This window comes from Lithobates pipiens, unplaced genomic scaffold (assembly GCF_037356315.1).
Source record: "Lithobates pipiens isolate NorthernLeopardFrog02 unplaced genomic scaffold, aLitPip1_a1.2 Scaffold_13, whole genome shotgun sequence".
Lineage (NCBI taxonomy): Eukaryota > Metazoa > Chordata > Amphibia > Anura > Ranidae > Lithobates > Lithobates pipiens.
In genome coordinates, this window is record NW_027507718.1 from 62,366,282 (window position 1) to 62,382,892 (window position 16,611).

Below are 16,611 nucleotides of genomic sequence, written 5' to 3' on the forward strand. Positions count from 1 at the left end.
GGTGTGGAGACTTTAACAGCACCCCTGATCCTGATCTTGATTGGTCCTTCCTTCCAGCCCAGGAGAAGCAGGCTGGCACTGAATCCTCTGCTGAATAAGCTACGTCTTCTGGATGTTTGGAGATGTCAGCATGCAGATGAGAGGGACTATACGTACTTCTCCCCAGGACACAACTCTTACTCCCGCATCGACCTCTTTTTGACAGATCCCAGGACCCTTCAAACCGTATCCTCCTCCAACATACACCTGACTACATGGTCAGATCACTCCCCCGTCAGCATTACCTTGGAAGACAATGTCAGGCATTCTCCAGCATATCTTTGGAGAATGAATACAAGAATCTTACAATCTGAACCCTATGCTCAAACACTGAAAAACGAATTGGAGGCATTCTTTGTCCACAACAGACTCTGTTGCAGATCCCCATATTTTATGGGCCTCGCATAAAGCATATATGCGGGGACTTTTCATTCAACTTGGAGCTAGAGATTGCAGGCGAAGGAGGCAGCAGATGGATGCACTTCTCATGCGCATCCAAAATACTGATCTACTCAATAAATCCCAACCCACCCAAGCACTCAAATCGGAATTAATATCATTAAGATTAGAACTTAGGGCTCTTCTTCTAGAAAAACATGACCATATTCAGCGGAGACACAAAATGAACTTTTACGCTGCAGGTAATAAATCTGGCAAACTGCTCTCCCACCAGATTAAGGGACCTCTCACTAGACGTCCCATTCCTTATATCCACCATCCTGACTCTAACTCCAAATTACAAAACCCACAAGATATCGCTATTGCCTTTAGCGCATACAATTTGAAAAACGCTCCTGATCAAGCCCAACCCACCCCCATACAGATACAAACATTCCTAGATTCTGTGAAACTCCCCAGCCTGACTTCACAACAGCTGGAGGAATTAAATGCCCCTTTCACACAAACAGAAATTCAATCTGCTATCTTAATGCTACCCAATGGTAAAACACCCGGCCCTGACGGTTTTGTGGGAGAGTATTGTAAGCAATTCAGCTCCATTCTCACTGAGCACATGACACCGCTGTTCAACTCTGCTGCCTCCTCTGCCTCTTTTCCTAAAGAGATGCTTAGAGCTTTAATAGTGACTATACCGAAGCCGGGGAAGGAACCAAACTTAACTCTATTTCATTATTAAATCACGACGTGAAACTTTACGCTAAAGTTATAGCAAAAAGATTGATCGACGTCTTGCCAATGTTGATACATCCTGACCAGTCGGGATTTAAGGGGCGCCAAACCTCAGATGCTACACGACGGATGATCAATCTTATCCATCACGCGGTGGCCCATCGAGCGCCTTCTCTGCTTCTATCGTTGGATGCGAAGAAGGCATTCGATAGGGTCCACTGGCATTACTTAAAATTGACCCTAGAGAAATTTGGATTCCAGAACCATATTCTCTCAGCCATCCTAGCCCTTTATTCTAATCCCTCGGCCCAAGTTTACTGCTCGTCCATGCTATCGATGCCATGTCACATCTCCAACGGCACTCGCCAAGGATGCCCCTTGTCGCCCCTGATCTTTGACCTACTGATCGAACCCCTGGCTGCTAAAATTTGATCCCACCCCACCATCTTTGGTATCAACATTGGCAACACAGATCACAAAATTAGCCTCTTTGCTGATGATGTTGTTTTCTCTTTGACACATCCCACAGCTTCCCTGGCTTCAGTACAACAAACACTTGATGAATTCAGCCTTGTTTCTTATTACAAAGTGAACGTTTCTGAATCCTATGTCCTCCCCTTGTTCTTACCGGAGCGCCAATCTCTGTTCCTAAAAAATCGTTATCAATATACGTGGTCTACAGACTCTGATTTACTTGGGTATCACTCTCACTTCTCGCCCTAAAGATCTATTCAAAACCAACTTTGTCCCTTTTCTCAAAAAACTATCACTAGAACTAGATAAAATGTCTAGACTGATGCTCACAAGTTTGGGTAGACTAGCAGCGTTTAAAATGATCCATCTTCCTCAACTCTTGTATTTATTTAGAGCAATCCCGATCCCCATACCTTCAACCTTCCACACGCAAATTCAATCACTCCTCAGAAGATTTGTGTGGCAAGGAAAAAGGATTAGAATAGCACACAACTCCCTAAATAAAACACAAACAGGCGGGAGGCATGGGATATATTAATATTGGCGACTATTACAACGCAGCGATACTGGCTCAAATTAGAGCCTGGTTTAATCCTGATCCTTCCAATCAGTGGAGCTCCATAGAATCCTGCCAAATACCTGGTAGCAATCTGGGATTGTGGCTTCTCTCAGTGCCTAAATTGAAGGCGAATTGTACTCACCTTTCCCCATCTATAGTAGCATCAGTTTTAGCATTCAAATACTTGATTACCCACACAAAATCAAACATCACCAACTGTAAAATTCCCCTTCCAATAGATATTATTGGATTACTGATCTCCGATCTGCGTCTCCATTCTTGGAAAAACAATGGGATTACACACATAGCAGACCTTTATGATTCTGGACGCCTCAAATCCTTTACATCGCTACGACAGGAATTTAATCTTTTCCCCCCCCGCGACTACTTTAAATACTTTCAAATCACTCACTGCCTACTACAAAATCCCCATCTCCATGTGAGTATTCCGAAAACAACTTGGCAATACATATCGGGTAATGATGATACAGCTAAGGGTATCTCTTTGTTTTATACCACACTTAATGATAAAATGATCTTTGCTAAACTACCCCCTTTGGTGAAATGGGAACATGAAACTGGTACTTCATACTCACCACAACAATGGTCGCTCGCCATAAAAGCGATCTATTCTGCAACCAAGTCGGCCAATCTTTGGGAACTCGCGTATAAAATTAATCTTAGATGGTACCTTGCCCCAAACTGGTCCCCTTCTGGGCAGACATATTCAATCTTATATCGGCGGTCACCCACATTGTTACCCCAATTGATCCCGCTCTAGCTTTATTCAACATTGGCATCGAACAATTCCCACATGGCCTTAGATGCATAGTAACACACATCTGCTTAGCAGCAAAATTGACTCTGACCCGAAATTGGAAATCCCTTGACACACCTTCCTGTGCTGAAGTTGAGAACACACCTACACGGAATGTATGAACACATGCACGCCACTGCTGAGGGCCACCTACCCAGAACCATAAAACTGTGGGAAGCTTGGTTACAATGGTTTGACAAATCCCATCCCCTACCTGTCTAATACTCATACTCCATTATGGGCTCACTTGCTCTCTTACCACTTCATCTTTCACCTCCCCAAGCCCTTCCTCCTTCCCATCCCCCCCTCTCCCCCCTCTTCCCCCCCCCCCCCCCAAATTGTTTTTGTTTTTGTTTATGCTTTGTCTTCTCACCTGCTACCATACTCGTACTCTAATATGCCCACCACTTACCCGGATCCAGGTACTCATGTGATAACTATTGTTTGCGCTTGCATTTGCTGCATCCAAACTACGTTGAGCATTATATTTTTTTTGTTTGTGTTGTTTTTCTCTTGAAAGTTGGTCATATTTGACCCATATTGCGTGTCTGCATCCTCGGGGAAAACCTTAATATTGCCCTTTTATTCTTAAGATGCTCTGAGGCTGATCCTTGACCCAGTACACAGGAAGATCCCATTTGGGGTGTCTGGTGAGAGGATATTCCCCGAGTACTGATGTTCATTCTCTTTTCTGTCATAATTGTACATTACAAACAACCCTGCATTATTTTGTACAGCTTCTAGACACAGTGTATTACTTTACTACTGACTGTACTATTGATATTTTGCTTATCTTTTTTGTTCCTTTTGTTTCTTGTACTACTACAAATTTCAATAAAAATCTATTGAACATAGACTGCCCTGAGTGGGAGGGGTTATATAGGGAGTGCACTTCTTGCCTTAGGACCATGGGCGTCTGCAGGTAGGGGCAAGGGGGAGTCAAGTGCCCCCCCCCCCCCCTGGAATCAGGGATGAAATCTTAAATTCAACACAGTTCCATCCCTATCGGAGTGCGGGCAGCCCACACCCATGTGCAACCCGCCAGTGGGGTGACACCATCAAGGTTCTGCCAAGCCCCCCTATCAGTGTAGCGTGACTGCAGGCTCTTTTCCGTGCTCAGTCCAGCAGAGAACTCAGCAGCTGTGCTATCAGGTTTACCCTGGTCACCCCCTCCTTTTCTCCTGTCAGGGAGAAGAGACGACTGCTCTCACCAAGTTCCTTCCCTATTGGCCGTAACTGTTCCTGCCCGCTCTGTTCCTTCCCTATGTAGTCCCAAAGATTGGTGGCCTCATTTTCCACAGGGAGGAGGATACAGCTTGATTGACTGTAGCCTGGGAAAAAAGCTGAGGGAGAGGGTGCTACAGGAAAAAACAAGGATTGTGCTGGGCAGAAGCCAGAGAGAGCCACGCTGCCCAGCGCCACCAGAGAGAGAACTACACTGCCCCATGCCACCAGAGAGAGCCATGCTGTCCAGCACCACCAGAGAGAGCCATGCTGTCCAGCACCACCAGAGAGAGAGAGAGAGAGAGAGAGAGACTGAGTCACTGCCAGGGTACATACATGCTACACTACTGACCAGAGTCGCCCCGTGGCGCGTGAGCGATCTTCCAGCCGGGGGGATCACTGGTGTTGTTTCGCTGGGTCTGGTAAGAGGGCCTGTTGGCCATTATCCATTACCTATCCTAGGGATTGTACTAAGTCTGCAGTCTCTGACCATGATAATCTGATAATGACATTGTCGAAAAGGGGCGGCGCATGGGTGACCCTAAAATTATGCCCCCCCTTGAAAAAAGTTCTGCGGACGCCCATGCTTAGGGCATGCCAGTGTCCATCTATCAGTGGCCCTATAACCCTCATAGTAAGTACTATTGCTCTGTGTCCCCTGATGTACATCAAAGAAAAGTATTTTACAGGTAAGCTGTTTTTAAAAATCCTGTTTTTCAGCATTAAGAGGTCTGCATAATTTTGTGGCTAAAATCTACAGATCTGTGTAGTTTACTCACTTGTGAGTGACTGAACGCAGCACACTTTCATATGTAGATGCAGCTGTGTATGGGTTCATTAATTACTATAATGCTGAGTATAGATGCGTAAAAAAATTTCTGCTGTATACATCTAAATAGTTTTTTTTTATTTTTTTTATATATATATTCTGCCTTTTGCGGGACCATCTTCTAATGGCATGGGCATACACAGGTGTTGCGTGCGTCCCTATGCTGGCATACAATTGTTAACATTGCTGCTGTGTCTGATGTGTACCCATACAAATGGCCACTGCCCTTACCTATAATTGGCCTGCACACGGAAGGGTGAGGCATGTCAAACAGAACCAAAGAAAATTCCCAGCTCAACTCCCCAACCAGCCTGCAAACCACCAAATTATCCTGTCTAACAGTCTGCTTGGTTTGCATACATTTGCAAATGTACATAGCAGTACCCCCGTAAGGGCTGCTGGTAGTTGTGTGTCCACCTGTCACCTGCCCAGCTAGGCACACAATTTTCAGTCACTCCCACAGAAAACAGTCCTTGCACTTATTTTTGTTAGGGGAATTCAACTTGAATGGGAATAGGGTAATTATGAGATGCCCAGTTGGTTGCAGAAACCGATATAGGGACTTGAGAACTATATACATCTCCAGTATATATGCTTTCTTGTAGGCTATCACTCCCAGGATCAGCTAGCACTGATTTGCAGGGCTGACAAGGACTCGGTCTGGCCCAAAGCAAAATGCCCTTTGCAGGCAGGGACTTCAGGCCCCTATGGTGTAGCAAACAAATAGTCCCAATGCTAGCTGCCCACATGGCTACTGATCCCAGCACCACCTCTTCAGGCCCTGCCAGCCCTCCTTGCAGCAGCTGCCTCTCCCCACTGCCTGTGCCACCACAAGTCACTCCACTGGCACTGCACTCTCCCAGTCCTCTCAGTCCTGCCTCCCAGTCCTCCTGCATCGCTCACCAGCCCTCCTGCCTGTGACTTATAGTTCCTCCTGGAGACTTGCTGGGCAGTGCGCTCCTGATGTCCTCAACTTGCTCCTGTGCTGCCTGCCCAGGACACCTCCGTGTGTCCTGAAAGGGTCCTGTCTGCACCTGTGAGCAGGCCCAAGGGCCCCCCCCCCCCCCCCACCCACTTAACTTTCACATTGTAGTGAGGGGAGAGGCGCATTCAAGGCACTTTGCAGATGCTATTTTGTAGCGTTATAGGGCCTCTGTGTGAAAGTAGCCTAAAATGTAAACTCTTATATATATATATATATATATATATATATATATGTGTGTGTATATATATGTGTGTGTATGTATGTGCTACTCTTTTATTATACACCAGCATTTAAATTTGGAACTTAAGTAGGAGCAGAGCAGGAGCGACACAAACTGTGGCCTTCATGGAGGTGTTTTCGTGGCCTTGCTGGTATAGAAACTGGGATAAAAGGGTTGGCAGAAAATTCCAGCTATGTCTCAAGGGCGAGCAGTTGCCAATCTTGCGCTGATAATGTTTTTCTATTGTGCTTTCTAGGCTTTAACTGAAGAAAAGGCGATTTATGACCGTTGTGGGAGTAAGAACATGTATCTTAGCATAGCTGTTAATAGCCTTAAAAAGCTCAGAGATCAACGCACTATTAATGGTAGGAGAATCTTTTGCATTTTACCTTTTTTCCTTACCCTCTTGCTTTAGAACTGCAGCGCCACTTTGTATTTCACAGGAACATGAGAACTAAGGTTGCAGCATAAGATAAAAATGTAAAAAAATTAATCTTTTTTGTATGCTGAACTACGGTTCAATATATCTTGTCACTTTTTATTTCTAGGTGATTTTTAAATTTTTTTTCAAAAAGATTAAACTGTGCATGGGATGTGGTGTGTGGGGTGTCCCCCCCCCCCCCCCCCTTTACTACGCTTGTTTGATAGGTGATGGCAGTTTTTCTAGATGTTTTCAGCACTGAAAATGCATACCAAATTTCAATTAGGATGGCAATATGTACGCACTCTTGTCTGCTCTGTAATGTATTGAATGCACCTTGGATGCGATGCATTCCATTTGTACACGAGCACTATTTTATGCAAATGGCATAATAGAGTATTCTAGCGCCATTCTTCATGGGGTAACTCTAAACTGACCTGTAAAGATTATGGACAATTCTAGGCACCATAGTTTGTTTTGCAGGACCACACAATTTTAAGGTTTGACCTATTTGCTATCTGATACAACCCCCTCTTATATATTTTACAATAATATGCAGTGGTTTGTCCTTGATGGAGCCTGAGGACACACATGGTTTTAGCAGTGCTTGCACATTTCAAATACTGGGGTCTGATGTCTGAGGCACCTCTGGCTGTGCTGCTCTGGCACCCTCTTGTGCCAGTTTTTGATATCTGCTTTTATGAAGTGGGAGTACCACAGTTTTTGCCCCGCCTGCGGTCCAATGTGGCAACTTCCTCTAGATATTGGGGTGATTACGCTTGCCATAGCAGGGTGACCATAGCAGCCTTGTGACCCCCCCCCCCCCATGAACCTAACCGCGAAATGTGTTGATGAAACTAATCATTAAGCGTTATAGCTACCTTCAGGTGTTGACACTTGCACACCCAATACAGGAAGTTGACTCCCCTATATAACCCCTCCTCCCTCTAGACATGCCTCCACATTGTCGTCCTCTCTGGAGATACCTGACATGGCAAGCCAGGGTGAGTCATTGGAAGCAATTGGTGGTGAAACTGCTTCTCACACTTCAGCCCCTGTATAGGTGACTGAAGATGCATTTTCCTCTGCCCTGCAGGGCTTAGAAGGAAGATTAGCATCTTTAATCGCATCCTCCATTAAAGGGGATAAGAGTGCTAGATCCCTCTCTCCCATGCCTAACCCCTTACCAAGGGAACAGTGGGGACAGGATGAGGTATTGCCCTCAAACGTTCGGAAAAACATATTACTCCTCTGCGGAGGAAACAGTTGGCGTTTTAATGGATAAAATAAAGAGTCCTGCGCAAATCGTGCCACTGAAAAAATGGATGATAATAATCAATGATATATGCAAAACAAGAGTCAATAAAAAATCATATAAGTGGACACACCGATGAGTGAAGGTATATGGTGAAAAACAAGAGAACGGGACCCAATGTTCCAAAATATAAAAATCCAGGCTCTCAGAACTCTCACCTCAAGATGGAATAATCAGGCAAAATGAAGATAACCCCAAAAAACTTCTCCTTTTACTTCTCTGTGTACGATAACCAAGGAATTGTAGATTAAGCATGTAGTATACACTTCTGCCACAAGAGGGCCATTTCCACCTCTTGTATGTAATACTGCAGCTGTAGACTTGTATTTCCGTGGTATAAAACTTAAAAAGAACACAGAGGGGAGGAGAGCAGGGAGAGAGAGAGGGGACTCCAATCGTGTAGTGGTGTCAATAACTAAACAAGTTTATTAAGAGAAAGCAATAGACTCTCACATTTAAAAAAGAAATTCAAACAGATAGAGATCTGGCGTGTACCGCCAGTCTTACGCTACTTCCGGTTTGTCCTACGGCCACTCCCTACGCGTTATGTCATACCACGTGACTTCTTCTAAATGTGAGAGTCTATTGCTTTCTCTTAATAAACTTGTTTAGTTATTGACACCACTACACGATTGGAGTCCCCTCTCTCTCTCCCTTCTCTCCTCCCCTCTGTGTTCTTTTTAAGTTTTATACCACGGAAATACAAGTCTACAGCTGCAGTATTACATACAAGAGGTGGAAATGGCCCTCTAGTGGCAGAAGTGTATACTACATGCTTAATCTACAATTCCTTGGTTATTGTACACAGAGAAGTAAAAGGAGAAGTTTTTCGGGGTTATCTTCATTTTGCCTGATTATTCCATCTTGAGGTGAGAGTTCTGAGAGCCTGGATTTATATATTTTGGAACATTGGGTCCCGTTCTTTCTCTTGTTTTTCACCATATACCTTCACTCATCGGTGTGTCCACTTATATGATTTTTTTATTGACTCTTGTTTTGCATATAATTTATTATTATCATCCATTTTTTCAGTGGCACGATTTGCGCAGCACTCTTTATTTTATCCATTTGATGCGATAGTTTGTGTTTACTATTCTTGTCCCGCTGCATTTTTGTATTTAGCAGCACTTGCACTTTCTTCACCCCACTGGTTGTTTCATTATATATTGTTACATTTTCTATTTTTTTATTTTTTATGTACTTAGATTTATTTCACGTTTAGCACTTAGTGGCGCGAGGGTCCATTTTTCACATTCTATAGTTGGCGTTTTAAGCTTCACAATCTGAGGTACAAATCCTTACGGGCATGGTTCACTCCACTTTCATGCTATCACCTAACAGTCAGCTGAAAGTCTGGTTTCTTCTTTGGGTTCCTTGAAACCTTCACAACCAGTGCATGCGTTTCCAGCCCACACATTACTAGAGAAGCTTATTTATACCTAATGGGATCATCCGAAAAAGCATTTTCTCCCTCCAAAGAGCTTCTCCGTTCTTTATCCTATGGAGGAAAAATTCACCAAAAAATGGAAAGTTCCAGCAGTAGATGCTGCGATTTCCAGTGTGAATACAATTTTTAATTGTCCAGTGGACAATGCACAAATGCTAATGGATCCAAAAGACAAAGTTGGCATTCCTGTTAAAATCCTCTTTTTCTTTAGCAGGTACTGTTGCTCGACCTGCAATTGCAGCTGTAGGCATCTGTCAGTCCTTAAAAGACCAGTTCAGAGGCCCTTAATGAGCTCCCTACACACCAGGCCAGTGAGTTGGCCGATTTACCAAAAGCATTACGTTTTGCCATAGATGCTATAAAGGATTCTATTCACCAGGTGTCTCACCTTGCACTTGGGCTAGTACATATGTGTAGGACCCTTTGGCTAAAGGGTTGGTCTTCCGAAGCACCCTGCGAAAACCTACTGTCTCTAGTTTTGTAACTATGTAGTTTTTCCATTTAATGGGGGAGCGACTATTTGGCGATGACTTGGATAAATGCATCCAATTTCCAGTGGAAAAAGTACTTTTTTCCGGTCAAAAGAAGGTATAAATGTCCTTCATTTAAACAGACTTTCTCTCCTACGCCAAGCACATCTGCCTCTAGGCAATGGCGACAGCTTCCACCATCAGATTCCAGAAGAAATTCGCAGCGTCAGGCCCGGGTTCAAAGGAAGACCTGGAGCCGCAAGACTACAAAGCAGAATACTTAGACCTCTTCATGAAGAGGAGTCTTCCCTCACCAAGGTTGGGGGAAGACTTCTGCATTTCTCAGAAGTCTGGCAGAGGGAAACTCAGGACAGACTCTAGGATACAAACTAGAGTTTTGGGAGTTGTTTCCACCATCTCACTTTGAAATCAAACGTTCCCAATGATCCAGGGAAAAAACATCCCTTTTTCAAGCATTAGACCGATTGACTCAAGGGGTAATCATACCGATCCCCACAGAAAAAAAGGTTTAGGTTTCTATTCAAACCTGTTTACGGTACCAAAACTGAATGGAGAGGTCAGGCCCATTCTGGATCTAAAAAATCTAAATTTGTTCCTAAAAAATTTGCTCATTTTGAATGTCTGTCTTTTTTTTTTTTTTCATTTTGAGTCGATCAGGTCAGTGGGTCTCCATCCTACCAGGTGGAGAACTTCTGGCGTCCATCGACATCAGGGACGCATATCTGCTTGCCCCTATATTTCCCGCTCACCAAAGGTTTCTGCGATTCAAAGTGGAACAACGGCACTTTGTTTACTGCCCTACCCTTCGGGCTAGCCACAGCACCACAAGTATTCACACAAATGCTGGCCGCACCTCTAGCCAGGTTGAGGGCACAGGGAATAACCATGTTGGCGTACCTAGACGATCTATTGTTAATAGACCATACAGTGACTCGCTTAAGGCAAAGCATATGCATTCCAACCAGTTAACTGGAAAGTCTCAGTTGGATCCTCAACCTAGAGAATTCTTCCTTTAAAACCAGTAAGAAGGCTGTATTACTTAGGCCTGATCATAGATACAGCCCAGAAAACGGTCTTCTTGCCTCCAGCAAAGCTCATCTCCATACAAGAGCTGGTACGGATGGTCAGGTCAAAAGCAAATCCTTCAATTCGCCTTTGCATGAGGTTGTTAGGAAAGATGATAGCTTCATTCAAAGCAGTCCCCTATGCCCAGTTTCATTCAAGACTGTTAAACAGAACCCTCTCTGCTTGGAACAAGATGATCCAAGCTTTGGACTTGCTAATGCGGCTGTCCCCAAGAGTCTCAAATCCTCAGTTGGTAGTTACAAAGCCAGAATTTGCTGACGGGGAAATCCTTCAGACCAATAATCTGGAAAGTAGTAACGATGGATGCCAGCCTCTCAGGCTGGGAAGCAGTACTAGAGGAGATGACTGTCCAGGAACGGTGGTCAAAACTCGAAAGAGCCTGGCCGATCAACATCAGATTTGTGCAGTGTATCTGGCTCTGAAAACCTGGACCTCCCCAGGTTAAACAACTGTCCAGTCTGGATTTAATATGTCAATGCCACGGCTGTGGCCTATATCAATCGCCAAGGGGGCACTAAGTCTCTTGGCTCAGAGGTGAACCATATCCTAACTTGGGCAGAAAGCAATGTCCCATCCCTATCGGCAGTCTTCATTCTGGGAGTAGAAAATTGGCAGGCGGACTAAGTCGCCAGCAGTTATTCCCAGGGGAATGGTCTCTTCACCCTGAATAGGGATGATCTGAACACCCCCCGGTTTGGTTTGTACCAGAACCTTCGAATGGACCTAAAATTTGTACGAACTTTAGAACCCTATTAAAGTCTATGGGACTCGAACGTTCGAAATTTAAAAGTGCTAATTTTAAAGGCTAATATGCAAGCTATGCAACAGACAACACCAGCAATAAGGGGTATCTTCAGGTGTATACTGTGCTGGAGGCACACAACACCCACTAACTCCTGCAGATGGCTGAGAAAAGAACACACTGTCCCTGCCTATCTAGCTCTTTCTCTGCACGCCAAAACACTACACAAAGCTGCCGCGTTGGCAGCCTTATATAGTGTGGGGCGTGTACTAAACCCCCTGAGCTGTAATTGGCCACAGGCATCCTGCCTGTGGCCAATTATGGCTCTCCTCGCTGCCGGCGCTGTGATTGACCAAGCATGCACTGTGACCCCGCAATCATGAGCCAGCAAAGCACTGCAATGGCATAGTGCATTTTGGAACGTTCGAGCCACACGAATTTGGTGCGAACGGTCCAAAGTTCTGAATTCACCGAACGGCCGATGTTCGAGTCGAACATGCAGTTCGAATCGAACACCAAGCTCATCCCTAACCCTGAAGTGTTTCGGGCTGTTTGCCAAAGATGGGGGACTCCGGACAACATGAAGTTGGTCAACTTTGTGTCCAGAACAAGGGATCCACTCGCATATGGAACAGATGCAATGGTAACCCTGTGGAATCCGTTTTCACTGATCTACGCTTCTCCCCATGATTCAGTTGCAGCCTCCACTTCTTTGCAGGATCAAGCTGGAAAGAAAGCTGGTAATTCTGGTAGCACCAGCATGGCCCAGAAGGTCATGGTATGCAGAAATCATAAAGATGGCAGTGGAGGGTCCTTGGCCTCTCCCACTAAGGCCAGACCTGCTATCGCAGGGGCCGATATTCCATCCTACTTTACGAATGCTAAATTTAACAGCTTGGCTATTGAAACCCACATTCTGAAGAAGCATGGACTTTCCAGGTCTATTATCTCCTCTCAATTTTAACCAATACAACGAAACCAGTTCCAGAGCTGTATATTAGAGTTGGGAAAGCTTACGTTTCCTGGTGTGAAGCCAAGGGTTGGCACCCTCAGATATATTATAGGCAGAATCCTTGCCTTTCTGCAATTGGGCGTGAGATGAAGTTGGCCCCAAGTACTATTAATGGCCAAGTCTCAGCCTTATTGGTTTTATTCAAAGACCGCTTGCTACGCATTCTTTAGTCCGGGTTTTATGCAAAATCCGCCAGTTAAATTAACCTCTTGGGACTTGAATTTAGTTTTGTCAGTGTTACAAAAACCACCATTTGACCCATTACAGCATGTTCCCTTAGTCCTGACTAGGAAGCTGATATTTTTGGTTGCTATATCCTCAGCAAGGAGGGTTTCAGAATTGGCTGCTCTTTCTTGTAAAGAGCCATATTTGATTATTCATGAGGACAGAGTGGTGTTGCGCCCTTGTCTAGGCTTTTTGCCAAAAGTGGTTTCAGGCTTTCATCTGAAGATATTGTCCTGCCATAGTTTTTCCCAAAATCATGTTCCAGGGAAGGAAAATCACTACATTGTCTTGATGTAGTGAGAGCAGTGAAAATCTAGTTAAAGAAAACTGCTCAGATTCGTAAGACTGATGTCTTATTTATTCTGCCAGAAGGTCCCTAAAAAAGGACAGGCAGCATCAAAATCCACTGTTGCTAAGTGGATTCAGCAAGTTTATAATTCAGTTATGATTTGAGGGGTAAGATTGCACCTATTCAAGTTAAGGCGCACTAAGGCGTACCAGAGCGGTTAGTGCTTCTTGGGCAGTGTGTCACCAGGCCTCCTTTGCTCAGATCTGCAAGGCCACAACTTGGTCTTCGGTCCATACATTCACAAAATTTTACCAAGTGGATGTAAGAAGGATTGAGGCTATTGCCTTCAGGAGCAGTGTGCTGCAGGCAGCAGTATAAGGCCCCAAGGTCTGGTGGTGCCTTATGGGTTGTCTCCTCTCAAGTAGCATTGCTATGGGACGTCCCACTAAGTAAATACTTAAGGCTTTGTGTCCTATGATGTACGGTAAAAAAAATAGGATTTTTATAACCGTTTACCTGTAAAATCCTTTCCGTGGGGTACATCATAGGGCACAGAGGTCCCGCCCCTCTTTTTTTTTTAAATTTTTTTTTTATGGGGTTTAAGTCTATTGCTTGGCTACAAAAACTGAGGTACTCCTGGAAGGAGGGGTTATATAGGGGAGTCAATTTTCTGTATTGGGTGTGCCAGTGTCAACACCTGAAGGTAGCTATAACCCACTAAGTAAATACTTAAGGCTCTGTGTCCTATGATGTACTCCAAGAAAAGGATTTTACAGGTAAGCTGTTATAAAAATCCTATTTTTCAGCAAATGAGATAAAGTTGGTACATTTAACATATGAGAGCCATCTCTCATTGTGTAAGTGAGCTAGATATCAAACATTTGAGCATACACTTCCTCATAGTAGATGCAAAGAAAGATAGCGTTACAAAATAAGGGTATGCATTCTGTACAAGTACCAATGTATTTTGCAAAATACCATAAAGGAACAATTATTATACACTGGTGTCAGTGGATAATACATTTTTGTCCTCCCAATACTATCCTCTTGACATCGGGGTCCAATCTAATCAGCTGTGCAAAAAGGTTCGAGGAGTAAGGCAAACAGTGGAGATGGGGACAGTCTTGTCTGGTGCCTCTTCTAATGTCAAACATGGCAGATTTGTAGCCTGCATATTTGATGTATGCCTGTGAGTTATTGTATAAGTAGATCCAAGTCAGGAAATTAGTCCCAAAGCCCCAACGCTGAAGGATGTAATTCAGATATGGCAAGGCGACATAGTCAAAAGCCTTCCTAATGTCAAGGGACAGAACACAAAGGTATCCATCTATTTTTGTCTGCCTGGGAGAGAAAGAGGGCGCATCTGATATGGTCCCCCACTTGGCGGATTGGAACAAAACCAGTTTGGTCACAGTTTTATTAATTTACAAATAATAGTATTTAAGCGTGTGACAAGGATTTTTGCTAACCATTTGATGTCAAGGTTTAGTAGGGAGATGGAATTTGAGGTTTGGGCATCATACAGATTATGGAAGTTTGTTTCAGAGCTAAATGAATGTGCTGTGAGTAGGGGATTGAAGGCTCTTGTGAGCATAGGTACCAATATTGGTGCAGAATGTTTATAATAAGCTGCCGAGAACCCGTCAGGACCTGGTCTTTTACAAAGTTTCAAAGCTTTAATGGCTGCTGTCACTTCCAAGTCTGTGATGGGAATCCTGCTGTTCTCGTTTAATTGAAGGGAGGGTAATATGGGAGAAGAGGGCTTTTGCCTTTGGCGGGGGTCGAAGTTTTGTGAAGGTGAATAGTTTGCTGAGATTGGAGCAGAATACCTCCAAGATTTTAACAGGGTTACTTGTATAAGTATTAGGGCAGTTTTTAGTCGCACCGCTGTGGGGTGGTAGATCGCCTGCAGTGTCCGTGCCATGGGCAAGTCGGGTTTGTAATAATTGAGATAAAATATATGTTGGCGTTTGGTAAGGAACAAGTAAATTGGGTCTGGTCTTATCGAAACCTGAAATAGTAGTGGGCTTGGTCGGTTTGGAAAGCAGTGTGACATGCATGAAAGTTTGCCTCTAGCTTTTGGAAAGAGGGTCTTGCGTTTGCGCTTAAGGGTCACCGTGTGTTGAATCAATCTACCTCGTATAACTGATTTATGAGGCTCCCACAGTCAGTGCTTATTTGAAATACATTCTTTGAGTGATGTTTCAATGTCTAAGCTGGGAGAGGGGTACGTAAGTGTGGTATCCTTAATGCACCAAGAGGTGTTGCATACTGCAGTGATCATCCACGAAAAGGGGAATGCTGACAAAGGATATGATCTCTGGGATCATACTGGTTGCTAAGAAAATATGGTCGATGCGGGAAAAGTATTTGTGTGGGTAGGCGTAGTGGGTGTAACACACGCTGGCTGGATTGGCCTCTCACCAAGTGTCTACCAAGTTGTGTTTGGAAAGTAGGTGTTGGAATGTCAACTTGACTGGGCTAGAGGATGGGTTTGGTGGAGATTTGTCTAGGAACAGGAAAATTACTTGATTAGAGTCCCCACATAGAACAACCGTTCCAAACTTATGTTTATCCATGACCTGGAACAGATGAGAGAGGCTGTCAGGCATTTATTAGGAGTGTAATATGATACGATTGTGATTTCAGTGACTGATAGATGCCCAGTAAGGATTAGATATCCTCTGCCTTCAGGATCTTTAATTTGGGATGTAAAGGTGAAAGGTGAGGAACGGTAAAATTCGATCAGGGGTCCTCTGGCTGTGGCTGAAGCTGTATAAAATTGTGGATAGGAGGTACTGAGAAATTTGGGGGTGGATTTGTCAACAGTGAGTTTCCTGCAAGCATAATATGAGCTTTGGCATCTGCAAAGGAGTATAGTGCCTTGGTTGGTTTGTGTGGGGTGTTAAAGCCTTGAACATTTTAAAGAAAATGTTTAAGGGTGCCATTTGTGCATGTTGGTGGTCGTTGTGATGGGAAAACATCCTGAACATAGAACTGCTTCTACCGTGGTGAAAAAGTAGCACTGTCAAAGGGAACAGATAAGTCTATCAACCCTGTACAGTAGGATGCAGGTGCGTACTAGGGGAGCAACAAGTGGTCCTGTAGAGGCTTTGATAGGGGCAAGGTTCTGAGGGCAGTAAATCGGGGAGCAGTATAATTTAGCTTGGCATTACAGTAAATGAAGGTCAACTGTTAAACACCCCTGATGAGCTGTACCGTGGGTAAAGCTTAAATCTCTAGTCAGTACAACTAATTTGTCTCCCGTTGCCTCACATCGGCGGGAGTTGCCTAGAAGTTCAGGGAGT

The 16,611-nt window shown here is 44.2% G+C and overlaps 1 protein-coding gene across 1 annotated transcript in view; it reads left to right on the forward strand.

Annotated features, from left to right (window-relative positions):
* The window catches only part of LOC143974084 (RNA exonuclease 1 homolog), a 145,223-nt gene that overhangs the window by 68,935 nt on the left and 59,677 nt on the right, over window positions 1–16,611 (forward strand). The window contains exon 7 of the mRNA XM_077475143.1: window positions 6,532–6,640. Coding sequence (XP_077331269.1) covers window positions 6,532–6,640 — 109 coding nt within the window. The remainder of the gene's footprint in view (window positions 1–6,531; window positions 6,641–16,611) is intronic.